This window comes from Electrona antarctica (assembly GCF_951216825.1).
Source record: "Electrona antarctica genome assembly, chromosome: 21".
NCBI lineage: Eukaryota > Metazoa > Chordata > Actinopteri > Myctophiformes > Myctophidae > Electrona > Electrona antarctica.
The window spans coordinates 14,817,297-14,845,145 of NC_136802.1; the positions used below are offsets into that span (position 1 = coordinate 14,817,297).

At 44.5% G+C, this 27,849-nt stretch overlaps 1 protein-coding gene across 2 annotated transcripts in view; it reads left to right on the forward strand.

The window, feature by feature from the left end:
- Positions 1-24,476, forward strand: part of serpinh2 (serine (or cysteine) peptidase inhibitor, clade H, member 2) — a 39,543-nt gene extending 15,067 nt beyond the window's left edge. For both annotated transcript variants that reach the window (XM_079490519.1, XM_079490520.1), the window contains exons 6-7: positions 5,006-5,250; positions 23,184-24,476. In XM_079490519.1, coding sequence (XP_079346645.1) covers positions 5,006-5,250; positions 23,184-23,495 — 557 coding nt within the window. In that variant the 3' untranslated portion in view covers positions 23,496-24,476. The remainder of the gene's footprint in view (positions 1-5,005; positions 5,251-23,183) is intronic.
- Positions 24,477-27,849: the final 3,373 nt, after the last annotated feature.

The following is a 27,849-nucleotide window of genomic DNA, read 5'->3' on the forward strand; positions in this document are numbered from 1 at the left end:
AATGTGATGATTTGATTGGCTTTGCACGGAAGTTGATGATAAGAGCGCCCCTCACTTCACACAAGTTTGATTTATTTTTTAAAGGTTTCATGACATTCATTGTCATTTATTTTTATTTTTATTTTAGGTTTTATGACCTCAATTACACCCACACAACCCACACAACCTGAACTGAACCTGAACTAACAGTGGCATCTGCTGTCTTATATGGGATTTGTGGACTGTTACATCACAGTCCACAGGCAAATCAGAGCACCCCAGGCAACCAGAAAACCTCAGGCTACAGAAATGTTAAAAGTTTTTTTGGGTGCAATTGAGCTCAGAAGAAAAAAAGAAAGAAGAAGAAAAATAACAAAAACATTTTTCTTTTTTTATGTCACCAGACCTTTAATGCAACTACTTGAAGCCTAGAGTCCCCCCATCTCAATTCTGGGACCAACATTCGCAAAGCAAATTACAAGCTCACAACGCAATATCACAATGCATCGTCCAAAAGAGCTGGAAATAAACAACACTGAAGTGAACTGAATAATCTGTATAGCGGAGTAAAAAATGCAACATTTGCCTGGAGTTGAGATGTAGTGGAGTAGGAAATATGAAGTGTAATACATTGGAAATACTCGAGTAAAGTAAAAGCAGCTCAAAATAACTACGCATTATACAAAACTACACTTATGTACAGTACTTGAGTACATACACTTAGTTACTTTCCAACTCTGAATAACACAGGAACCCAGGTTTTCCAATAACTTAAGCATGTGCCCCCGTCTCATTATTATTCATCAATGCGTGGCCTATGCCTTATTTATTAATAGGTTTTCATATTTAATGTGTGTGTGCGTTGCCCTGCAGTCAGGACGAGGTGCTGTGTGTGTTTGTGCTGTCGCAGCAGTTGAAGGAGCTGTGGGAATTCACGGCAGATGCTGTTCCATTTCATGTCCACGCTCGTGTCACTGTTGTCCTACACCAGTGCAGCTCGCTTAAATGAAGCCAAGTGTCAATCAAATTCTCTCGCAAGGTATAATAAATAAATGAAAATGAAACACACGAGATATTTAAAAAATTCTGCATCAAGGCACACTACAGGATAACGATTGCACTGTCTGTGCTGTGCAGAACTATGCATCACCACGCATTTCGTCCATCTCCAAATTTCGTGGGGTTTTTTTGTTTGTTTTTTTTGCCAAAAGTCAGCGCCTCAATAGGCTCTATGCACACAGAATAACTTCCTTCCGGGGCCCTTCCCTACTTCTTCACAGGTGTTACCGATGATATTAATGAAGGCTCCATTCTGGTCAAACAGAGTCAGGGTGCTGCAGTTATTGTGCGTGTTGGCTCACTGGGAACACTCTGCTCCACCAGTGGGTCTCAAAGTGTCCTTGAGTGAGTTCCAAATGGCCCCGTATGGGTGTGTAACTCTGAGAGGTGGAACCAAATGAACCCGTATAGTGGTCCATTTGGTTCCATTTGAACACTCATAGTTATGGGGGTCCTTGAAATTGAGAACCACTGTACACTAAATAGTATTTGTTCATGAGCTGTTCCAGCTCATAAACAAATTCTATTTATGAAACATTGAGACCTTTGTCATATAATCGGTTCAGGAATATTAAAGAAGACATACACATTGTATAACACATTATTGTCTGCTGTGTTGCTTTACGATGTGTACAATGTGTAATTTTATAGAGGTATCTAAAGAGCACAAACTACTGTAGTTTCCGAACGTGCCAAGTGTCGCGAGACTAGTGTCCACCGTTGACTGTCTGGCAACCAAATCTCACAAAACTTCAGAGACAGAAACGATACCTGCCGCTGTTTAGATGCCTCAATAAAATGATGTACTGTGCACATCGAAAAGCAAGTTATTGGAAAACAACCTGTGATATCTTCTTTTATACTCCTGAACCGATTATATGACAAAGGTCACAATCGTTCATCATAAATAGTGTTTGTTTAATGAGCTGTTCCAGCCGCTCCATCCACTGCAATGTATTTCTTTGAACTTCCGCTGCGAGATTTGCCACAGAGAGCGTCGTGGTGCAGCCCAGTCACGTGACCATGATTTTTCCTTGTGTATTATGTGTAAGCTTCCTTGCCCGGAAGCAGGAATAGTTATTCTGTGTGCATAGAGCCTATAGAGCGTCGCAGTCCCGCCCCCTTTCATGACGACGCCAGGCCCAGGAAATAATTCCCAATGCATTTTTCCCATAGACATTTCACAAAGTATTTATTTAAAGACGGTTACGCCGCGGACAATGCCAACTCGAGTCGTGACAAATCATGACGACAAACGCAATATTTTGGACCAAACAAATAATTACACAGAAGAAAAACAACAAAAAAAGTGTTTGAACCTGCTGTTTTTTTCTTCTTTCTAATTCTTTGTTTGGCCCAAAAAATGTTGTTTGTTGTCATGATTTGTCACGACTCGAGTTGGCTTTGTACGAGGCTTAAAAGCTCTTTAAATAAATACTTTTTGAAATGTCTATGAGGAAAATTAACAGGGAATCATTTCCTGGGCCCTGGTAGGGGGCGGGACTGCGATGCTCTATTGCACCAGGCAGATAAGTAGCCGATTCTCATCCCTTTCAACTCTAGACAATGCTCGTGGTTCCACCTTCAGACATGCCCCAGAAGTGTCTCTCTGCTTCACACCTCGTAGACGTATCTCTCTTTGGTCGCACGCGACCGTCCCAGATAAATATCAAGCATGTTTGATGATAATCACGTCCGCTCCGATATGTCTGACGATGATGTGAGCAGAACTGGAGGTGTAAGATTGGAAGATTACAAACCCCTCCTCCCTCTCTACAGGATCATCGCTTTCATCCAGCCTCCAAGAGGGTCACTCAGTTTCTGATCTCCCCATTGTTCCTGTAATGCAGTGGTTCCCATTCCAACCCTTTTCCCCCCTGTGGATGATATCTATGAAAAGGGTTACTATAAGACATGAGACTGATTCTAAAAAATGTCAAAATATTCTGTTCCAGGGACCCCCATAAAAGCAACGACTCGAGTTAAAAAACCGTAGGTTTCGTTTTTGGCTAGGGTTATCCAGCCTTCATCCAATCAGGATGAGAGGGGCCTTCCTCTAATCATGATCGAGTGGGGGCAGGCCTTGGTGCACGTGCTGTTGGCCCCCACTGTAGAGCGTGTGCACATCTTGTTACCGGGGCGGACCAGGGTTTTGTTACCTGGCGGACCAGGGTTTTGTTACCGGGCGGACCAGGGTTTTGTTACCGGGCGGACCAGGGTTTTTTCCAAATCACCCAAATCACTGAATGCTCCTTTAACATACATATTCAAAGAATTGGACACATTTTCAAGATTTTTCAAAAATATATAGAGGGTATGCACATGACATCATCATCATATGGGGAATTTATGTGGGAATGCCTATACTGTGGCAAAAAAATACTTTCTGACCTTGACAGCCCATACATCCAAACAGAAATGTCCTATCTGATGCATTAAACAAGGTTAAACTCACTTTGCCACTCGATTTGCAACTCACTTTATGAATGCGCATACCCTCTATTTGCTATGTTTGAGCTAAAGTGGTTAAAATGAAGGACAGATGTTTTCCAGCCTTCCCATCACAATTTTAATATAATATGTAGCAGGGGGTCCCTGTTTCATCATCTCTCAGCTAAGGGGTTCCTTGGCCTGAAAAACCCCTGTAGTGGTACTGTAAAGTAACTACCGGTAAATGCATTTACTCAAACTTATCTTACAATGTTTGAGATATATGTACTTGAGTATTTCCAATTTCCAATACTTTTACTTCTACTCCACTACTTCTCGGATCCAAATATTGTACGTTTTTGTTACTAGTTACTTTGTTTGTACATTAGGATTATTTTTTACAAAACATACATTAACCACTTTAGCCCTACAGAATATAGCCGATCTACAAGCTCACAATGTGTCGCGATCTTCTATTTTCAAAATATTTGTATACATTTGAAAACTTGAAACGGAACATTCTGTAGAATGAATACTTACACTTTTCGTAATTTTATGTCCGTTTTGATGGCAATACTTTTGTACCTTTACAGAAGTACATTTTTAATTCCAGATTTTTACTTGTAACAGAGTATTTCCATATTGCTGAATTGATACTTTTACTTAAGTAAAACAAAAAATGTAGTACCTTTTCCACCACTGTACACAGATGCTTTCCCAACACAATTTGAATAATATGTAGCAGGGGGTCCCTAGCCTCGTAAAGCACCCCCTCCCGGTAAATCGCCTGCATTTGCATTTTTTAAATGCTTTTGGGGAGTGGTTAAACCCAGCTAGAGGGTGTCCCTGCTTCATCATCTCTCAGGGGTTCCGTGGCTTGTAAAAACATTGTAAAAATGTAAGGACCCCTGTAATGAATCTAAAATCTTCATTTTGTCCCTGCCAGTGGGGGAAAGTAACATAGTACATATACTTAAGTACAATTTTGAGGTACTTTTACTTTACTGTATTTCCAATTTGTTGTAATTGTACTTCTACACCACAACATCTCATAGTCAAATATTGTACTTTTACTATTTATTACAAAATAATATACAATAACCACTTCAGCCCTTTATACATTTAGGCCATTTGAAAATAGCCGATCTCCAAGTTCACTGTGACTTTAAGTACATTTTAGATACCAATACCTTTGTACTTTTACTCAAGTAAACAGGGAAAAGTCAGAGGGCTTAATTATACATTGTGATCCCAATAAATAATTGCAGCATATACTATAACTCACTCCTAAAACATGTGTTAACTAAAATCACTGTAATGGTAACATTCACAAGAAAGACCATCATACAATCAGTATATAATAGATAGATAGATAGATAGATAGATAGATAGATTGATTAAAAAAACACCTCCAGCCATACCAACAAGGTCCAGTGTCTCACTCTCTATTCTAACTTGCCCATTAGCCAATTTTGATGTTTTAAAAAAGGTTCAAAGACTGGGGCAAATTAAATTTCCCTTGGGACTTTTTCCCCAGGCGTGTACCGCCACTACGAGGACGTGCAGAACATGGTGCAAGTGGTGGAGCTGGGGCTGTGGGCGGGCCGGGCCAGCCTGGTGCTGCTGCTGCCCTTCCACGTGGAGGCTCTGTCCCGGCTGGACCGGCTGCTCTCCCCCGAGCTGCTCGCCGCCTGGCTGGACCGGCTGGACGGGAGCAACGCCACGACCAGCGCCTCCGTGTCCCTGCCTGTCGCCAACATCACCTGCACGCTCAGCCTGAAGGTATGCGCACGCACGCACGCACGCACGCACGCACGCACGCACGCACGCACGCACGCACGCACGCACGCACGCACGCACGCACACACACACACACACACACACACATACACACACAAACACACGCACAATAGAATAGGCATATAGGTCCTATAACATTTTAAGTACAAGTATATGTATTTTGGCGGGGACCATGATGCCGTCGCAATGGCAGATTTTACAAATGGTTGAATGCTGAAAATAGCCGATCCTACAAGCTTGCAACGTTGTTAACACCCGACCCCAGTGTAATCACACATAAAACGTCTTTTATTTCTACTGGATCTCTTCTCCACTAGTCCCTCCCAAGGGACAGTTTAGGCCAGTTTTCATTTGATGACGAAATTGTTAAGAAATTGAGTCTTGGTTTTAGTCTTTTTTCTTCGTTTTTGTCAGTGAAAAAAGGTAGCCGGTGAACATTTTTCGTGATGGTTTTAGCCGACCAAATGAACACTGCTGCCACGTCAGCGGGCCCGGCGCCAGCCGCTATAGCCCTGCGTGCACCCTCAGGGACCAGGGATAGGGGGGACTGGACGGGACGAACGAAGGTCACATTTGAGCAGCCGTCTCCCTCCATGACCGCCACTGACAATGCTGTTAACTGGCGAGTGACGAGAATATGCGACGCTTGGACTATTGCTATTTTTTGGCGCGCAACACAATCGTATAGGATAGAATCTAAATTAAGCATTTTCCGCCTCAGCTTTCCAAATTTATCTCTGCCTTGCTTGGTTCTCTTCCCAGTTCTCTCTCTCTCGCTCTCTCTCTCACACACTGTCTTTTCTCTGCATTCTTCCCCCTCCTCTCCTCTTCTGTCACCAGTGCCCCCCCCCCCCCCCCCCCCCCCCCTCTCTCTCTGTCTCTCCCTCTCTCTCACTCGTCTGCCCTTTCCCTCCCTTCGCTTCCCACTACCTCCTCCTCCTCCTCTGTCTCGACGTCGTCCTCGCTCTCTGAGACACAGGTATATGTGCCCGGTGCACGCGGTCACATGGGCCGGGTGCCAGGGGACCAGCAGCAGACGGACGGGAGGGGTCTCCGGTTAGCCACTGCAGCGTCCAACCTCCCAGACAGCCTGGCATGCAGGTCTGAGGATGACCCTGAGCTGTAGCTCATTTCCAGACTCCCCCCGTTCCAGGCGTGACAAGGTCCTCCTGTGGGCCTGCGTGGACCCTGTGCTCTCTGCGCCCTCGGAGCCGCCCGGTCAGTGGCCTGGGTGAGGGGAGAGGGGGAGAGGAGACCCCGTCAGGCTCTGATGGTCTGTGCTGGATGAAGCTACAGTAGTAGAGCATGAGTGGGGTTTTCTGAGGTTCACAGAGGCAGTGTCTGGGCTGTTGTTATAGGGATGATGGAGCCATCCTCTGAGACACTGACAGAGAAGGGGTTTCACCAGGCCATGTGGCCTAGTACTAGACTCTAGACTAGAGGCTACATAACCTTTATTTTTTTGACGACACTGATATTGGCAATTATGCACCTATGTGTCCTGATATTTAAACCTGCCATCCCTATATTGGGCATGCAAAATTATATTACTCGTGTTCCTTTGTCTTAATGCAGATTTAATGACAACCTTTGAAGAGAGGAGTGGACTTATAAAATAGCACTCTATGAGAACCTATGATGAACTTTATCAGTCAACCCAAATGTTTTTCTATATTTCCCTCAAGGACTCAGTCAGATGTACCTGTTTGTATTTTGTAAATACTGTGTTTCAATGTGTATACCCATAACCTCTGGGACTTTTATATGTGACAAGATGACAGGAAACTCTGATATTTCGCCTTTAGTCCTATATATGCATTTATCGACTTTGATGTCTATTATTTAATGACTGTCTGAACTAGCCTGGCTAATAAGCCAGACTAATATCACACAACACTGTCGCGGTATATCAGTCTGGGCTGGCTCCACTTGGATTTCATTTCCCGGGGAACATTTTCTCTTCGACGCAATTGGTCAGAGCTACTGTCAGTCAAAGGTCTCAAGCATTGAACGTCACTGTACCAAAGCCTGCCTATATTGCATACCGTGTCCCGATTGGTCCGACCTGTTCTCTGCTGTAGGAAAGAGGCGTGCTACTGAGCCTCGCCAGACCGTAATCCGCTGGCAGGCAACTTTTTTTTGCCAACGGCTGATTCGGTCTGGTTTATTAACCAGGCTATGTCTGAACTGCTGAATATTTGCACTTGTGGTACAAGTTGGCTGTGTGTTCATGTGTCTGCACGGGACAGAGGAAGTTGTCTCACCTAGGGAGACTATATAATGTGACACTTCCCGTGTCTCCAGCAGACAACGCTGATGAAGGCTTGAATGCCGAAACGCGTTCGTTGCTGCTGCTCTGCAGCATATCATGTCAACAATTACATAAATTAAGAGTGCCTTAAAACATGAGTTCCGTGAGTGCTGGTTTTCTCTTTTAGAGAAATGTTTCTTCATGCACAATTATAGACATTTATTTTATTATTATTGCGACCGAAGGAGTGTGTTGGTTGGTCGGGGCTTGTGACATCACGTGACATCATCAGGGATGGAGCATGTGACATCACGTGACATCATCAGGGATGGAGCACGTGACATCACGTGACATTATCAGGGATGGAGCACGTGACATCACGTGACATCATCAGGGATGGCATGGAGATCCCTGATGTCATCAATATTAAGCCCATATATGGAGATTCCTGATGTCATCAATAGTTCATTACTTTTCACCTTAATACCACCCACCTGAACTTAAGCCTCGCCCACAGCTGTATAATAATGGGGGAAGGGTTAGGGTTATGATGCCACTAAAGTGGTGTATTTCGACTGGACCTTTTGACTCAAAGGCTTTCAGCTTCCAGGAAGAAACCAAAAATACACAGGTATATATTTGAATATTATGCACCTGGGGGTCTATTAGAGTAATGTTAACTCCATAGACCCGTATATACAAAACACCTGGGGGTCTATTAGAGTAATGTTAACTCCATAGACCCGTATATACAAAACACCTGGGGGTCTATTAGAGTAATGTTAACTCCATAGACCCGTATATACAAAACACCTGGGGGTCTATTAGAGTAATGTTAACTCCATAGACCCGTATATACAAAACACCTGGGGGTCTATTAGAGAAATGTTAACTCCATAGACCCGTATATACAAAACACCTGGGGGTCTATTAGAGTAATGTTAACTCCATAGACCCGTATATACAAAACACCTGGGGGTCTATTAGAGTAATGTTAACTCCATAGACCCGTATATACAAAACACCTGGGGGTCTATTAGAGTAATGTTAACTCCATAGACCCGTATATACAAAACACCTGGGGGTCTATTAGAGTAATGTTAACTCCATAGACCCGTATATACAAAACACCTGGGGGTCTATTAGAGTAATGTTAACTAGTCCATAGACCCGTATATACAAAACAGAAAAAAGTACAAAAATCACGCCACTCCTTTAAATGTTCTCAATATAGAAACTTGAATCTAAATGTTTTTTTGTTTTTTGTTTTTTCAAATTTGATTTCAAGATTATAATTGTTCAATAATTATAATCTTGAAATCAATCAATCATTAGCAATCGGTGGTCTAGCCCATTTTAGGCGGGAACCCCTTTTGGTGTTAGCATTATGTTATGCTTTAGCTATTGAAAAATAGCAGATCTACAAGCTCATAGCGCGCCACCGAGTGGCGCGCTACGAGCTTGTAGATCTGCTATTTTTGAAAAATCGAAGAATGACTGACATAGAAACATAGCTTTTTCAGAAAACTGTCAGAATCTGATCTCAGGTCAAAATGGTCTAGTACTGTCCAACATCAGGATGGGCATCTGGCTTGGGTAGCGCCCTGCCCATTAGTATGAACACGGCTAACACACAGCTGAAGCTATACCGTTCACAGAAGATTTCCCAGGGGTCTCTCCTGCAGAGGCCTGCGGGGATTCTCTCCTCTGGGGACTCTCTCCCTGTGAGCCTGTGGCAGGGCGAGGGGGGGGGGTGAACATCATAAATCATGGTGGATGAGGGACAAGGAGAGCTTTTGCCAGTGGTAGAAAAAGTACTCGTATTGTGTACTCGTATTGTGTATTGTGTAAGTATCAATACTGCAATATAGAAATACTCTGTTGCAAGCAAAAGTCCGGAATTCAAAATGTACTTGAGTAAAAGTACTGTACAAAAGTATTGGTATCAAAATGTACTTAAAGTAGAAAGTACTCGTTATGCCTATTTCACATATATATATATATATATATATATATATGTATGTATGGGCAGCTTGTACATCTTCTATTTTCAAATGGGCTGAAGTGGTTAATGTATGTTTATTTTGTAATAATACATCTACAAAATAACAATTACTAAAGTTTTCAAAGAAATGTAGTGGAGTAATATTTTGATCTGAGATGTAGTGTAGTAGAAATAAAACTATTGGAAATTGGAAATACTCTAGTAAAGTACAGATACCTCAAAATACTATAGTTAAGTACTGCACTTGAGTAAATGTACTTAGTTACTTTTCCACCGCTGATCATAAATCATGATGTATCTGTGTGGACGAGAGACAAGGAGAGCTAACCATTAGTTAGTGGTCAGTTCTTATGCAGTACAATGAGGAGAGAAAAGCATTCCTCGAGTCAGCAGTTACTACGTACAATTCAGGAGGCATTTCGCGGATTCTGGCGTTTAATTCAGAACGACTTAGAAGCGTGAGATCAGAGTAAGCGTGACCTCCAGTCAACGAGCAACAACGTGAATGCAGAGAGAACAGCGTATTGCCAAACAAAGCAGCTAGGATACCGGGTAAACAATGAACCTAGCAGCTGTCTTACTTAAACGTTTCTAAGTAACCTTCTTAACATTTATGGTCAAGAACAACCCATCTATATAATGAATACGACGACAACAACCACCAGACAAATAACCAACATAATTATCTGCATCATAAGGTACTGTAGAGGAGTGCTATGGAAAATAAACATAAAAGAGAAAAAATATTTCTCGAGTCTCCATGAAAGCAGGATTCAAATAATCACACACGACACTCACGGAGGAAGATAGCACAGACGAGCTACTCATTTCCATCCCTGCTCAACTACTCAGGCTTGTTTTTCTTGGCCACAATGTTAAAAATGTAATTTAGGAAGCACGGCACCGCAGTCTGTAGCGCTGATGCTAAAAGGTCCTGGGTTCGATTCCCGCTGGGAGCGTGTTCTCTCCGACGCGTCATCAGTGCCTATGTGGGGTTGGCAAAAAGGAGTTTGCATGTTCTCCCCGTGTCCCCTAGGGTAGGTAGGTACCCTCACAAAAACGGCAGATTTTAAACTTGGTTGCATGCTGAAAATAGCCAATCTACAATCTCACAACGTGTCACAGCGCGATGCATTGTAGATCTGCTATTTTCAGACCAAACATAAAATGACTTGTCTTTTAATTCACCTGGATTACTATAGTCCCTCCCTAAGATTTTAGTCTAGTTTTTATTTGTTGACAACATTGGCAATATATATTTAGTCTTAGTTTTAGTCATCATAGCTACGCTTTTATTTGCTTTTGAAAAAAGCTAGTCGACAGGTTTTTCATCATAGTTTTAGACAAGTCAACGAAATCAATACTGCTCCCTACCTACCTAAAAAGAAAAGAAAAGAAAGAAAGAAAGATAACAGGAGTGGATGTGAGCCCACACGAGGGGGAGTTAATAGACTGGATCATGTCAGCTTTGCGTCACCCGGACCCACACATGAAATAAGCACAGAGATAATGTAACAATCTGAGGCATCATCTCATCGGCGTCACACCGTCATGCACGCCACGGACTCGACACGCGTCTCCCTCCTGCTCTAATGCACTTCTATTGTCCTCATCCATTATTCCTCCTCTCTCTCTCTATCTCTCTCTCCCGACACTTCATCACTGTCTTCCTCCGCTGCTCCGCCACCTCGCCGGCCCAGAGCCCATCCCTCATCCCCGCACGCTCGCCTCCATGTTCTGTGTAGTCCGTCCTCTCTTCCAGTACTGGGGAGGAGAACCAAGCAGTGGTGGAAAAAGTACTTATATATTTTTTTTACTTAAGTAAAAGTAAAGTATCAATACTACAATATAGAAACAGACTCCGTTAGGCCTCACTCAGACCTTTACTGCATTGCTGTATGCTTGTTGGATGAATGTTGTGTAGTGTCAGGCCTCACTCAGACCTTTACTGCATTGTTGTATGCTTGTTGGATGAATGTTGTGTAGTGTCATGGCCGCCCCAATGCATTTCCAATGGAAGTCACATGGTTTGACACAACATTTGTGTTGTATGAGGGGGAGGGGCGCAGTCGAAACACAGCCGAAAGCCATACAACAGCTTGTAGTCCAAAATGTGGACTACAAACCATGTGACTTCCATTGGAAATGCATTGGGGTGGCCATGACACTACACAACATTCATCCAACAAGCATACAACAATGCAGTAAAGGTCTGAGTGAGGCCTTAAGTAAAAGACCGAATAGTCGGGCCTTCAGGGCCTGTCAGTGATTTATTTATCAACAATAAATCACCTATAGCCATTCATTATCCCTTGCATACTGTATGCCTTAATTGTTGATTTTGTATGTGATCTGGGCAGCATTGCAAATGAGGCTGAACCTCAATGCTCTTTAGAGAATAAATAAAGCTTTCAATCAATTTATTTTTATTTATTTAACCCATTTTGACCTGAGATGATATTCTAAAAATGTCTTCTACATCCTGACAGTTTTCTGAAAAAGCTATGTTTCTATGTCAGTGGTTCTTCGATTTTTCAAAAATAGCAGACCTACAAGCTCGTAGCGCGCCACTCGGTGGCGTGCTATGAGCTTGTAGATCTGCTATTTTTCAATAGGTAAAGCATAACATAATGCTAACACCAAAAGGGGTTCCCGGCTTCCCGCCCAAAATGGGTTAAATAAATGTCCTACTAGCTCAGGGGAGAAATGAGAATTTTTCACCTTCAGGTCAAAATGCAGGCAAACCAGAAACAGGATTGTGTCAAAGGTCGTGCCAAACCTCGACGCAGGATCGTCTCAACAGAATTACAAACCAACCAACCATCCCAGTTCTATTCTAGTTTTTACATTGTACTTGTAATTCTACTCCACTACATCTCAGGGGCAAATTGCTTTTTACTCGACTAGAATTGCTGACTCAATTCTTTGACAGCTTCAGCCAGTTACTTTGCACATTCACAGTGGATTCTTATAATACACTAACCAATCAAGCCCTATTTTTACTTTGACTAATAGCCAATCTACAATCTCACGTCGCGGTGGGACATGAGCTTGCCTTGTAACTTAAAAACAAATAATGCTATATTACCTTACCTTGGTACTTTTAATATTATTTGGATGCCATTACTTTTGGACTTTTACAGGATTCATTCCCTGTAACAGAGTATTTTCATACTGTGGTGTTGGTACTTTTACTCAAGTAAAATTAGTACTAGTACTTAAGTGGTACTTCTTCCACAGCTGCATCCTCTGCCACGCCATCTCTCCGCCAAACCACCATCCCTCACGCCTCTCTCTCGCATCCCATTCCTAAGTCCCCGCCCCCCCAACACACACACACACCCTTCGAGGTATACATCACACCCCGAAGCCCCTCTATCTCCATCGGCGATCATTTCAAGGTTTTTCACTTCTTATCTAAGCGGAGGAACCTGAAATAGATTTTTCCCAGTGAATTCCTCAAATCTCCGAAGACAAATGTGTCCGAGGAGGAAAGCATGCCTCCCTGCTCACTCTCTCTCTCTCTCTCTCTCTCACTCAGTCACACACTCACACACTCACTCACTCACTCGCACGCACGCACGCACGCACGCACGCACGCACGCACACACTCCCTTTCCTGCAGTGGAGACAATGCCTACGGCTTTGTCCATCAGACCCTAAATGCCTAATTTAAGCTCCCGTTCACGTTGTGAACTTGTAAGTCGACTCCCGACTCCCGATCGTACGACAAAGTATAAATCGGGGCTTAGGCTGCACCATTAGCCGAGCGCCAACATGGAATCCAGGGCGGCGGCACGGAGATCCTGTCAGCAGCCATTACAGTCACATATAACCTCAGCGGGCGGGCGGGCGGGCGGCGCACACTAGCTGCTGAACTAGTTTATAAATAGAACTGAACGAGTTCCTCCTGACATAACCTCCCTCTGTGCCTGCACCGCCCTCCGTCCACGAGACGAAGGCCGCCCTTAAAAGGCCACTTCACCCCCAACCAGATCTTATTTTAATGACGAATTTTGTTTGTGCTTTTAGATATTTTAGTCATGACACCATGTTCATTTGTCATGAAAATGTGGTCAGTGCACCAAGGCATTATGGTCATTGTAGGAATTCAGCAATCCAGTCAAACCCTAGTCAAACACACAGACTTCATTATTTTTCTGGCCATAGGGTGCACATTTCAAACTGTGCTACTCTTATCTCCTACAAATCCTATTAATATTGAGTGACTGCAGTTTCTTTCAGCGGTGAAATGTCCCTTTAAGGAAGAAGAGAGAGAAAAAAAAACGGCTCTGGCTTAATCTTTCTAAACACTTGCGTGTTTAAAAATGGAGGATCCCCCATCGTGACATAGAGGTCATGTTCCATTACGGCAGGAGCCTATTGGAGGCCCCGCGGCAGAGCCAAGGTGCACGGGCACATAGTGGCACTGCGTGGGAGGGAGAGGTGACGAGGAGGACACGATGAAGGCCTCTGGGAGGTGGTCTTTGGCTGGCCTTTATCTCTCCCCTCCGTAGCGTGGCGGCCAACGCAGCGCTGCATGAATCTTAGATGCTATACGGCGCTGCTGGGTGCCGACTGCTGATGATGCCCAGCATCGATCAGCCGTTTGTCTGTGAGCGAGCGCTACAGGCACTACTGTCAAGCTGGCGGGGAGAGAGAGAGAGAGAGAGAGGGAGAGAGAGAGAGAGAGAGAGAGAGAGAGAGAGAGAGAGAGAGAGGGAGAGAGGGAGGGAGGGAGGGAGGGAGAGAGAGAGGGAGGGAGGGAGAGAGAGACAGACAGAGGGAGATACTATACAGTGGAACAGTCCTCCAATCGGGCCTGGGGTAACATGGCAACAAGTCTCTGGCGTGCGGCGCTCCATATTGCATTTAATTAGTCTGATGATTGAGCAGGGCTGAGGAGCTGGTTGGACGTGCGGGCTGGATGATGGGGGTTAAAAGGGGAGATGGCTCTGGGGAGCCGGGAAATGTTTCATCTGCATCTCCGTGGACTGGGGGGGGTGAGTTGGGTGTGGGGGGAGTCTTTATTTTTCTTTTCTTTTTTAAAGGGATAGCATGCCTTGGGCGTTGCGTGGGGCACAGAGGACGAGTTGAGATCGCAAGGCGGAGACGGCGTCGCGGAATTTGCGATCGCCTCGATTCGCCGCCAATCTGTATATCGTCAATGTCGGGCATCTCCATTATACTGTTATTTCATAAACGAATGCCCACAGCATCACACAAAAGCATCAAAAGTACCAGATGCACAAGCTTCGACACGTGGCGTGGAATGACGCATATATTTAGACTAGATCTACAGTTGATTTTGTCGACTAAAAATTTTTTTTGGCGGGCCTTGGTGGTGTCATAATGGCAGATTTTACATTCGGTTAGACTTGGTTGCATGCTGAAAATAGCCGATCTACAAGCTCACAACGCGTCTCACTGAAAATACATTTCCAGGTGGTTGGCCAATCTTCAGCCAATCAGGAGAAAGTAGTGTGCAGGTTCTCGCTCCTGATTGGATGAAACTGGTATCTTGAGTTAAATATTTTGTCGTCCTCCCATCTGTGTCCCTTCCAGTGGTGGAAAGTAACTAAGTACATATTTACTTAAGTACTGTACTTAATAGGTATTTACTGCAGTATTTTCAATTTCCAACACTTTTACTTCTAAAACTTTTAGTTACTAGTTACTATTGTAATTTAATTTTTTTTTTTTTTTTAAAACATGCATTACACACTTCAGCCCTATATACATTTCGGCCATTTGAAAATAGCTGATCTACAAGCTCACAGTGTGCCGCAAAGCGACGCATTGTGAGCTTGCAGATCGGGTATTTTTTAAAAGATGATTAAACATTTGAAAACTTGAAATGGGACAATCTGCATAATGAGTACATTCTACTTTTGGTACCAATACTGGTACTTTGTACTTTTACTCAAGTACATTTTGAATACCAGACTTTTACAGAGTAGTTCTACATTGCAGTATTGATACTTTTACTTAAGTAAAACCTGCAAGTACTTTTTCCACTATTGGTCCCTTCATTCATTGACGCTCCGATGCAGTGGGCACGGTGCAGCAGCATGCAGCTAGCTGTGCACCTGTCTGGGCTTCAAAGCCTCTTCATTCACTATTCGCTCATCGACAACACCTCCAGGCAGCGATCCCATTGACGCGGCGTGCTTTTAGCTCGTCTACTACAGCTTTACATCCCATTCCATCACACGTGCACGCACGCTTTCATCCCCGCAAGGCCGTGTTTTTTTTAACCACATTTACATGCGAAAGCGGCCTCCACTTTTTTATTGAGATTATTATCGGTGCACATCGGTGCAAAGGCTTTATTTTAAATGTGATTAATTCATACGGTACAAGACGGTGGTAGCGATGTCAAAGACAGCTCTCCCCCCCGACACACACTGTATACTGGGGAGTGTGTGCATGTGTGTGTGTGTGTGCTCTCGTAAATATTTGATGACCTTTTCGACCTCATTAGCCATGATTGAGTGAGTTCTCCCGTGCGTGCTCGTATGTCTTAGTCACCGGCTGGACATTCAGCCAGACTGCAGCTCAGGCCAATGCCATTACTGTGTAGAGAGAGAGACACACACTGTGTGTGTGTGTGTGTGTGTGTGTGTGTGTGTGTGTGTGTGTGTGTGTGTGTGTGTGTGTGTGTGTGTGCGTGTGCGTGCGCGTGCGTGTGCGCGTGAGAGAGAGAGAGAGAGCAATGAGGGTATTTTAGCCAGTGACCTACAGGCCAAGATCGTTAAGTTTCTCTCTCTCTCTGGCCACAGACCTCCTCCCTCCCATCACAGCCTGCCCTTCACCAGAGGGGAAAGAGAGAGAAAGACAGAAAGAAAGAGAGAACTCTATACCGCTATTTATAGTTTCCACTTCATCCCCTGAGCCATCGAATCCCCCCCCCCCCCCAACAGACACACGCACACACACACACCCACACACACACACATGTGGGCGCGCGCACACACACACCTCTCCCTCCCTCACCCGCTGAATGTCACTCCTATTTAGGTCAGCAGAGCATGGCGCGGCCATTGAGCGATGGCACACTGGAGCACATGTGAGGAACCAGATGTCTGAGACCGATGCCTGATTCATGTACCGTGTTGCACATCGAAAATAGCCAACACACAAGCTCACAATGTGCCGCGCCGCGTCGTGAGCTTGTAGATCGGCAGTTTTAGACGTGCGACACCTGCGTACAACATGTTATATCAGGTCTGATGAGCAGAGAGAGGGGGGAGGGATAGCACAGGATGATGAAATATTCACACAACATTATCGCAATTTATTTTCTTTTGTTTTGGCATTGTACATTTCTGCAAACCCCTGAATACGTGACGTCGCAAGGGAGCAGGGTGCTAGCCGAGCATGTGCCCATGCTGAGCAAGCGCACATGCCGGGCGGTGCGATGGCCGTGCTAATGACTCGGCAGAATTCCAGTTACAAACCAATAGGGGACAACTAGAGGGGGGGGGGGTCCTCGGATTTACTAAAGGGGGGGGGCAGACAAATCTTTGTGTTATAACATCAGCGTTGTGAGCGAGAGAGCTTGTAAATAGGCAATTTTCGGCAAAGAGGTTTGGTGAAGACGGTCTATGTCTAAGTGGGTAAATGTCAGAAAATACACATTGTCGTGAATCCAACACTGACAGTGCTGTCACACTAAATCTATACAAAGCTATCTATGAAATCTATGAAAAGGTTTTATGTGCGACACAATTAAAAACAATGTGGGCAACACTGGGCATCCCTGCTTCATCTTTCTCTAATATAAGACGTCCTTGGCCTGAAAACCACTGATTTAAACGGCACATATTTGATATGGAAATGTATTATTGAGTTGATGTGGTCTGCATCTGGAAATCAGTGGTGGAAAGTACATTTACTTAAGTACAATTTTGAGGTATTTGTACTTTACTTGAGTATTTCTAATTTCCAGTACTTTTATTTCTACTCCACTACATCTCGGAGGCAAATATTGTGCTTTTACTCCACTACTTTAGTGACTAGTTACTTTCTAGATTTTGATTATTATTACAAAACATACATTGACCACTATCTACATAGATCTGCTATATTCAAAAGATTTGTATACGTTGAAATTCTGAATAATGAGTACTTTTACTTTTCATACTTTAAGTACATTTTAATGTCAATACTTTTGTACTTTTACTCAAGTACATTTTGAATTCCGGACTTTTACTTGTAACAGAGTACTTCTATATTGAAGTAGTGGTACCTTTACTTAAGTAAAAAACGTGAGTACTTAATCCACCACTGCTGAAAATGTTGATATGCAATGCAACGTATTAGTGGTAAAAAAAAAGAAAAGAAAAAAACAACAATCAATGTTGTTTGCAGAGATGTACAGTGCCAACGTGTCCATCTGTTCTGTGTTATAGAAGTACAGTTTTATACAGTACAATATTTAGAAAATAGTAGATCTACAAGCTCACATGCGTTGCATCGCGACACATTGTGAGCTTGTAGATCGGCTATTTTCAAATGGCCTAAATGTATACATGTTTAGGGCTGAAGTGGTATATGGTTTGAAATAATCAAAACCTACAAAGTAACTATCGTAACTAAAAGTTTTCAAAGAATCGTAGTGGAGTCAAGTAAAACTAAAGTATTGAGAAATTGTGCTTAAGTACATACTGGAGTAAATGCACTTTGTTAATACATTGAGAGCCCACGCAGAACTGCCCAAAATCACTTTAACCTAGAAAATCCATTCACATTTTTTATAATTCAGCTGACTGTGGAGACACATGCTGGAACTTTTTACTTTGAAATGTTTTATAGTTTCTGAGTTATTTAATTTAAACGCCAAATGCATTCTCAATGGCGAAAACACAAACTTTGGCACCACGTGTTAAAAAAAAGGAAAAAAAAGTGTTTTGATTTTTTTGATTTTTTTTTAATAAAAAAATTAAAAAAATTAAAAAATAAATACAAATATATATATATATTTTTTTTTCAAAGACGTCCACAGACGTCTTGGGCTATGCACGTGCGGTAATACCCAAGACGTCCACAGACGTTTTGGGCACAAAATGTGTTAATTTCCACCACTGGCGTCCTCAATCGTAATGCACCCCGAACTGGAGGCCGCCATGTCCCGGCCCTGACAGACGGAGGGGTAAACAGTGCTAACGCACCATGATGAGCAATGTTTTGCCCGAGCCAATTGGAGAAATGATGGTCGAGGGGGAGGGGAGGCGGGGGGGGGGCAGGGCGTTCCGTACATCGCCCAGACAGAGGGAGCGAGTGCCTGGGCTCGGTCTCGTTGTGTGGGCCTTTCTTCTGTAATGATTCCTCGAATGCACACCGTGCAGCCTCGTGGGCGGGCACGCTGAAGGCCTATTCATAGTCTGGATTTTCGGTGGTGAGGTGACCACCGCTCTGGTGGTGAGCTGACCACCGGAGCTGAAATAGCGGAGCGGTGGTGAGTAAAAACAGAGAGAAAGGTGATTGGCCAGTGCACTTGTGCAAGGACGCGCTGTGATTGGCCAGTGCACTTGTGCAAGGACGCGCTGTGATTGGCCAGTGCACTTGTGCAAGGACGCCTTGTGATTGGCCAGTGCACTTGTGCAAGGACGCGCTGTGATTGGCCAGTGCACTTGTGCAAGGACGCGCTGTGATTGGCCAGTGCACTTGTGCGAGGACGTACTGTGATTGGCCAGTAGCCTCTTTGACTGGCAGTTCTCGCCAGAACGCTCTCGCCAGAACATTATTCTGTGCCTATCGGGTCGCAACTCGAATGGCGCTGAGTCGGCTTAATCGAACTTCGCAATGTTCGGCACGGGAACTCGCTCGCTTTAGCTCGCTCGCTGGTGCCTCACGTGGCTCAAGTTCGCCTGAAATGATACTTTATCGACCAAAATAAACTGTCCGTAGTTGTTTTAGGCGAGAGGCATTTCCGTGTTGGCCACAGACGCGGGGCACGGTTATAAGCACAAGCCGTGTAGGATTTAGAATGTCGCGTTCCTGAGCACGACAGCGAGCACTCGTCTGAGCAAGCCATCTGCTGGGTGAATGCAGAAAGGTTATTTCCCTCCGTTGGGATGACACAATTCTTTTACTATTTATTTTAACAACTTAAACCCGACATACTCCATTGACCGGAGTCCCCCAGGGGTCCATACTTTCCCCTCTACAGTACGCAAAACGTTTGCCTATAATGACATCCCCAGAAGTGGAACGCGAGGGTTTGTTCGTGCGGTTAAGAAAACAGCGGTGTAGCTCAGCCATAATTAGGCCATATAACACGGGTAGTATTAGCCATTTGCAACAGTAAACGTGGTTTTTGTGGCTTTACAATCCCCCCAGCAACATAAAAATAAAGAGGGTTTCTAATAATGTGTACTTGCTGGATCCCTTCCGAAGCAAAGTCACGGCCGTGTCAAAAAGAGACGCTTCAAGCTTTAATACTAGATTACAGCCGCCGTCCCCCCCCAGGCAGCGTGTCCCTTTACGATGTTAATGTCGAAAGCTTGCTCTTCAGGGCACGGCCGGCAACAGAAACATGGCAGCGTGCAGTCTGCGGAGATGTTTGTTAAACTAGTGGGAGGGCAGAGTGCATTTCATCAGCCCTCGCGATGCGCTTTACAGTGTAGTGTACCATCTAGTCTAATGAGGACATGATAATAGGTTCCAGTCAGCTGGACGTGTTCTCCTCTCCGAGGGGAATGGTTTAGTACTGCCCCTCCACTCCCCGCTGCAATGGTTGCTGTCGGGCAGAAACCTCCTACAGTATATCCATATTTAAACTTTTTATGATTTGTTCCCCCATACATTAACCCATTAAGACCTGAGAACCCGATTCTACAAATGTCTTCTTAAATCCTATCTAATAGAAAACCCATGTTTCTATATCGGTGCATGGTGCTCTTTTAAGAATTTTGGCCACCGAACCCCAGAAGCAAATATTTGAGTTAAAAACAATATCTGTGTGCAAATGTGCTATTTCTCAATAGTTTAAAGTTTAAATATAATGGTTAAAGTGGTTAATAGCGAAGGTGTAAATAAATAGCCAACCCGCAGCTTGTTGCATCGCAACAGAGTATGGAGCTTGCTACACCGTATGTGATATTTTAGCTACCGTTTTTTTATGAAACAATTTGACTTGAAGGTGAGAGTGAAAGTGTGTCTGTTGGTTTATATACTGTGTTGTAGTGCATATACTGATTATTGAGAAGACAAAGAAAAGTATTAACACGAGCTCGTGACTCCATAATAACTCCATTGGATCCACTGGGACATACAGTATATAATATATAGGTTATTTTGGAAACAAATGTTTTTTGGACATGAGGTTTCAGGAGGTTTCCACCAGCCAGTGACGACATGTCATGTTGCTCTATCCTCTCCTTCACTCTTGCACACGCTCTCCTCCCTCTCTAAACCCACAGCCCTAAAATAACACCCTGATCAGTCGATCCCTCCGCAGATTTGCGGTCTTGCGATCACACTAATTTGACTCAAATTCGACCGATAGCCATCCTCCCCCCCCCCCCCCCCCCCCCTAGCTGCCGCCTGCCACAAAACGTTGAGCGCTTGCAATATGACTCGCCAGGGCCTGAATCTCCCTGCAATCGTTTCCGCATTATAAAAATGATGAAATGTGAAGGAATGCTCGGGCAAGGAGCCAGTCTGGTGTTATGAGCCGTGGTCCTATGAAATCCTGTGCAAACCAACGTACTTCCTTGCCGTTCCTGGCAGGTAATATAAAGAGAACTGCAGGGAAGCATCTGCATCATTTTAACTTTAACATACCTGTACATTTTTCAGAAAACTCCTTGGATTTAGAACGGTGGTTTAGAACAGTGGATCTCAAGAATAGCAGATGTACAAGCTCAAATCTTGAAAGTGGTTGAACTTTTTTTTTTACACAAACCTTCCCTTCTGGGGGTCCCTGAAACATTTTCAGATGGGGGTCCGCGTTGCAGATCTGAACGTTGCAGATCTGAACCGTGCTGTGCTGTAATAATACATCTTTTGAAAATAGCAGATCTACAAGCTCACAATGCGTCGTATCGCGGCACATTGTGAGCTAGCAGATTGGCTATTGGCCGAAATTTATATAGAGCTGAAGTGGTGTTTTGTAATAATAATCAAAATCTACAAAGTAACTAAAGTTTTCAAATAAATGCAGTGGAGTAAAAGGATCTGAGATGTAGTGAAGTAGAAGTAAAAGTATTGGAAATTGGAAATACTCAAGTAAAGTATAGATACCTCAAAATTGTAGTTTAAGTACAGTGCTTATAGTACTGTAATACTAGCCATTAAGCTATACTAATAACTGAAGTAATTAAAGCGGGTCATGTTTGTTTGTTTGGAATCAATCGTGGGTCTATATCAGTATTCAGACAAACCAATATGTGCCTCATTAAGTACATTTTGATGCCAATGCTTTTGTACTTTTACTTGTAACAGACAGACTTTTACTTGTAACAGACAGATTTTTGTATTGCAGTATTGATACATTTACTTAAATAAAAAAAAATCCATCACTGCTGATAACTGTTTTACACAACGCAAGCGCTGCTGTACTCTCAGCCTCCCGCCGATTTAAAACCAAAGCACGATTGGGCCGTGCGCTTCGCCGATGTCAACCCCTATAGAAGTTCTTCAAGATGTGTCGTCGCCGGTGCTTCAGGGAATAAACTCTAATTACAGCTGCGGTCCAAACTACAGCTAATCAAAAGAGGGCGAGAAGAAATTGCGAGGAAAAACAAGACCTTCGATCATTTGTCTTGCCCCCTTCCTCTTTATCCTCGGCCCGGGTTCCCGCGCGCACACGCAACAGGGCTCTCAATATCTCACCTGTGGCCCCTGCGGTGCAGCCCTGTCACTGTGAGTGGCCCTCACGCAGGATAAAGTACCTGTCACCGCCGCATCATATCGGCGGCGAAGCGACTTGAGGCACTGAGGTCGCAGTGGCGTCGCTCCTTAAATTATTCATTTGCTGCTTCCCAACCATCGCATCGCTTTGTTCGCCGGCGCACAACAAGCCCTTCCTACTCCTCTTCTTCACCGAGGCACATTGGGGGGTGGGGGGGGATTGATTTGACTTTTATGTGTGGTGCAAACATTATGACAGCTTCACTGATGAACGTTTAGTTTCCAATTTTCCTTTTTGAGCTGCCAAACAGACACACAGAAAGCAGTGTTGCTGAAATAATAAACAAGGATGAGAAGAAAAAAGAATATTCTAAATAAGGATAATCATAATATATGATATACATACAAAATAATCAAACAATATAGTCTATATATTAGTCTAGTTTTAGTCGACTAAATATACGTTTTTTTTGTCAAATAATCTACAGTTGATTTTGTCGACTAAAAATAATGTATTTTTGGCAGGCATTGATGGCGTCATAGTGGCAGATGCAACCAAGCATACAATGACTTGTCTTTTAGTTCTTCTGGATCTCTTCTCCACTAGTCCCTCTCTAACATTATTAATTTGTTGACTAAATTGTCAGTGTATTCAGTCTTAGTTTTAGTCATCATACTTTAGCTTAGTTTTTTGTTTAGTTCTCGTCAGTGGAAAAAAAGGTAGTCAACAGACATCTTTCGCCATAGTTTCAATCAACACTGCTGTGTCGTTCCTTAATCCTTCTCTTTCTCCCCCTCTAGGAGGCGCTGTCGGCGCTGGGCCTGAGCGACGCCTGGGACCGGAAGACGGCGGACTTCTCGGGGGTGTCGTCGTCGAAACGAGCCAACGAGCTCCACCTGGAGGCGGTCCTCCACTGGGCCTCCCTGGAGCTGGCGCCCGACGCCGCGACGGGAGCGGACGGTCTGGAGGACGAGAGTGTGGACAAGAGGCCCAAGATGTTCTACGCCGACCACCCCTTCATCGCCCTGGTGCGGGACAACGCCAGCGGGGCCCTGCTGCTCATGGGGGCCCTGGACCACGCAGAGGGAGAGGCCCTCCACGACGAGCTGTAGGAGCCAGGAGAGCCCCCCATGCCCCTCAGATGATTATATGTGCAACATTGTTTTCTCAAAACCAACAAGTGTATACAGGGTATCTGCACATTTCTGAAGTTACAATTGAATGACTTTTAAGACATTTTTAATACCAAATTGCCCAAACGGTATCAGCCAGATCGTGGAAGCCTATCCCCGTTTCGCCACACCAACCATCCGCTCCCAGTACTGCACGACTAGTAAGTAGTATATTCAGGGGTGCACACAAGCGGTACACCAGTGCGCATGCGTTGTCAAAATTCATTCTGCGCTGTCAATCAAGCGCCGGGAAGCGCATTTGCGTACCAACAGCTGGCGCCGCCCAGAATGATTATTATGGCCAGAATACTAGTAAAATCTGTAGCGAGAGCATTTCCCACCGACTGCCAATCAAAGTACGTCTTGCACAAGTGCACTGGCCATTGTGGCCAATCACAGCGCGTCCTTACTCAAACGAGGGAGGATCTATTTCCATTTCCATGCTGCTCGCTGCTGGGAGGAGGGCGGTTCGGTTGACAGGCGTTTACTACTGAGAAACAAATGGTTCGGCTTCTCCGTTTCAGATGTGGAGCAAACTAAAAAGTAAAAGTTGTAAAAGGGGATGCTTTGGATGCTTTGCACTCTTCCCATTCGCCGCTGTGCTTATGTTTGTTTTCCGGGTGCTGGAGCAAGTTGCTCGTGTGCGATGCCGTCTCTCACAGCCTAGGCACCGTAGCCTGGCTAATAAGCCAGACTCAAATCACACTGTCGTGATTCGGTCTGGCTTATAGGCATCAGCCACTGACTTTTTACGGGTACAGGTTTTAGTTCCGACAGTGGGAAGAGTGCAAAGCATTGCGGACTGGCACTGCTGCTGCAGCCTGCACAACATGAAGCGTAGTTATCAACATGACAACACCGTGTCCCGACATACTGTCCCTTATTATCGTAAAGTCGGGTAGTGTACACTGTTTATTTTTGCACCGAGGAGCCATGTGTGTCTAACTGTCTGAGTCTGACTGTACGTTGCCTCGGTAAAAAACAAAAGGGAAGCCTGACGTATGCTTCGCCGTACGACCGACGTGTATGTTAAACAAATAGCTGATCTGCAAGCTCACAACGTGTCGCCTCCGCAACACGTTGTGAGCTAGTAGATCGGCTATTTAAATATATATATATATTATTTTTTTTAAGTACCTAAATATTGCTTTGATGCTCATATTATCCTTAGGAAGTATTAAGTTGTTTTTATTAGAATATGCATTTAGGGCTGGACCACACATGGACCTAGCTGCAATTTCCAACTCTAGATTTTTTTTATAATGGTATGAATCTAGAGTTGCAATACCCTCCATTGACTCACCAGTCCCCACCTATCCAATAAATATAGTTTTTCTATAAGTTATTCATGCATCCCTCTTTTATCCATCCGGCGAGACGGGTCGCCGCATTTTAGGAGCACCAAGTAACTCCTCCAGGTACTCCTCTGAGTACTAGACCAAAAAAGTTGTGTGCACCCCTGAGTATATTACATAAAATGGAGTCAAACATTGTGAAAATAGTTGATCAAAAAGCCTACAATGCCTCGCAGTGCATCTGTGGAACCGAGTGAAACTAAATGTAATGGCTACTATTACAAGTGCTTGTCAGGGTGGGGTGTCCTGGCCTGGGAAGCCTTAGCAGGGGTTCTCAACCTGGGGGTTGCAACCCATCGGGGCGTCCCCAAACCATTTTGGGGGGTCCCCAGATTAAAAAGAAAAATGAAAATTCAACTGAATGGCTGGAAAATGGAAATGTAGAGGTTACATAGTACACATACAGTAGTACATGCATAAACGTACATTCCTTAACGATTATATCTGGTTTCAGTATTTATTTATGATGTATTTTCTCTATTATTAAGGTTATTGTAGCTGTCAATTTGTGTTGGTGGTGGGGGGGGGGGGGGGGGGGGGTGGAGGTGGTTGGTGGTCCCGAGCCAAGTACTGTTTTGAGGTTTCTTTTACTTGATTATTTCCAATTTCCAGTACTTTTACTTCTACTCCACTACATCTCAGAGGATTTGAAAACCTTAGTTACTATAGTTACTTTGTAGATTGTAGATTACAAAGCATACATTAACCACTTCAGCCCGGTATATTTTGGCCATTTGAAAATTGCCGATCTACAAGCTCACAATGAGTCGCATCGCAACACATTGTGAGCTTGTAGATCTGCTATTTAAAAAAGATGCAAACATGATGAACATGAAATGGGACATTTTGCATGAATTAGTACTTTCTACTTTTGGTACATTAAGTACATTTTGAAGCCCACATTTTTTTCTAACAGAGTATTTCTATATTGCAGTATTGATACTTTTACTTACAGTGTGTGTAGAACATGTGAGTATGCTTTTCCCACCACTGCCGTTGGCTGCCTCACAGCGTTGTACTGCACCTCATATCACAGGGAAGCAGAAGAGACAGTGTTGGTGCGCAGGCAGGCCGCATGGGGACACCCACCGTGACGACCATGACACCACCATGTCACATCACGCTGCGGTCGGCGTGTCGATACGTGACACGCTCACCGCTCCACTGACACTGCATGGCTGCTTCTGCACGCGCGCACTGCACGCACAGACACACGCATGCATGCACGCACATACACACACGCATGCGCACATATTGTATATAAGGCACTACCGTACTTGACATGGATACTGGCGATGCTAACATCGGGTGGCGTGGCATTGACGAGGGACACAGGCTACGTCTGTTCCACTTCTCTTTCCCTCCCACGCACGCATGTACTGTACGCACGCACGCACACACACACACACACACACACACACACACACACACACACAGGAAGAGTGGGTACTGGCGAGCAAGTCAACACTGAACACACTGGCAAACCAGAGTGCACTATGGAACGGTAACTTGCTGACAAACAGAGTCTGACAACACTTGAACAGGCATCTACTGTAATAACCAGCACAATGTGTCCTATCAGAATAACAAGTGTGTGTGTGTGTGTGTGTGTGTGTGTGTGTGGGGGGGGGGGGGGGGGGGGGGGGGGGGGGAGGTGTGTGCGTGCGTGCGTGTGTGGGGTGCAGCCAGCAGTTAATCGAACTACATGCATTTAATCGATACAAAAAATCAATTGGAAATTGTGTTACTTTGATATATATTCTTAAAAAAATGATTTAAATAAAACCCCACGCTTCTCGATTATTTAATCACTGCGAAAACAATCGATTCTTGCAGCCCTAGTGTGTGAGTGTGTGTGTGTGTGTGTGTGTGTACGTGTGTGTGTGCGCGTGCGTGAGTGTGTGCGTGCGTGCGTGCGTGCGTGCGTGCACATGACAGGTGACGGTCTGGCAGATCAAGGCCGGGTGCCTGGCTGGCCTCTGGTCATCCAGTTGAGCCTCCATGCAGGGGTCCTCCATAGAGGGGTCCCCCAGGGCCGTGTCTCACAGAGACTGATCGCTGAGCCGAGTGCTTATTGATGGCCCTGTTTAATGCTAATGGGCGTAATGAGTCAGTATGCCTGTCAGCCACACAGAGGGGACGGGGGAACCTTTTAATCTCTTAATACCGCCAGGGATCAATGGGGTTCCTGGCCCGTGCGCCCCCGGGAGGAGGGGGGGGGGGGGGTCGGGGGGGGTCTGCTTGCCATTGTCACGCTGCCTGTCATTCACACGCCGCCTCACCTTGACTTAGCGGTTTACAGAGACGAGACATTGCTATATCGCCGCATGGTGACACTAGAATAGGTAGTGCACGGGATTGTTATGACATGGAGTCATTTAACCCCATGGTTCCCAAACGTTTTAGCTCAAGACCCAAAAGGGACAATAGACATTATGCCCCGGGACCCACACGTGCTTCTGTGTGCACGTGTGGGTCGCACTGCGTTGTGAGCTTGTATATCTGCTATTTTCACTACTTCTTAAACATTTGTTTTCTAATTGATGGAATTTCTTAGGTTTTTTGTTCATTTCTTCATGAAATTACTGAAAAACAATATTCATTGAATTTTGTTTTTAATTCATGGATTATTTAGCTTTTTTGGGAATGTTCCTCTAGAACTGCAGACTCACTCCCAATCTTCAATCGTAATCTGGAAACTCACCTCTTCAGACTCCATCTTAGACCGAAGCACTTGCCATAGCACTTGCTGTAGCACTTGACCTAGCACTTGCTGTAGCACTTGACCTAGCCTCGGCGACCGTGGATGCTTATGCAAAGGCTAAAATATGTAATTTATGTTATTGCGACTGTAGGTCGCAGATTACTATGAAAACCTGCAAAATCCCCGGTGGAGATGGTTATCTCTGTACCTTGGGACGGAGCTGTACTAAAATCTG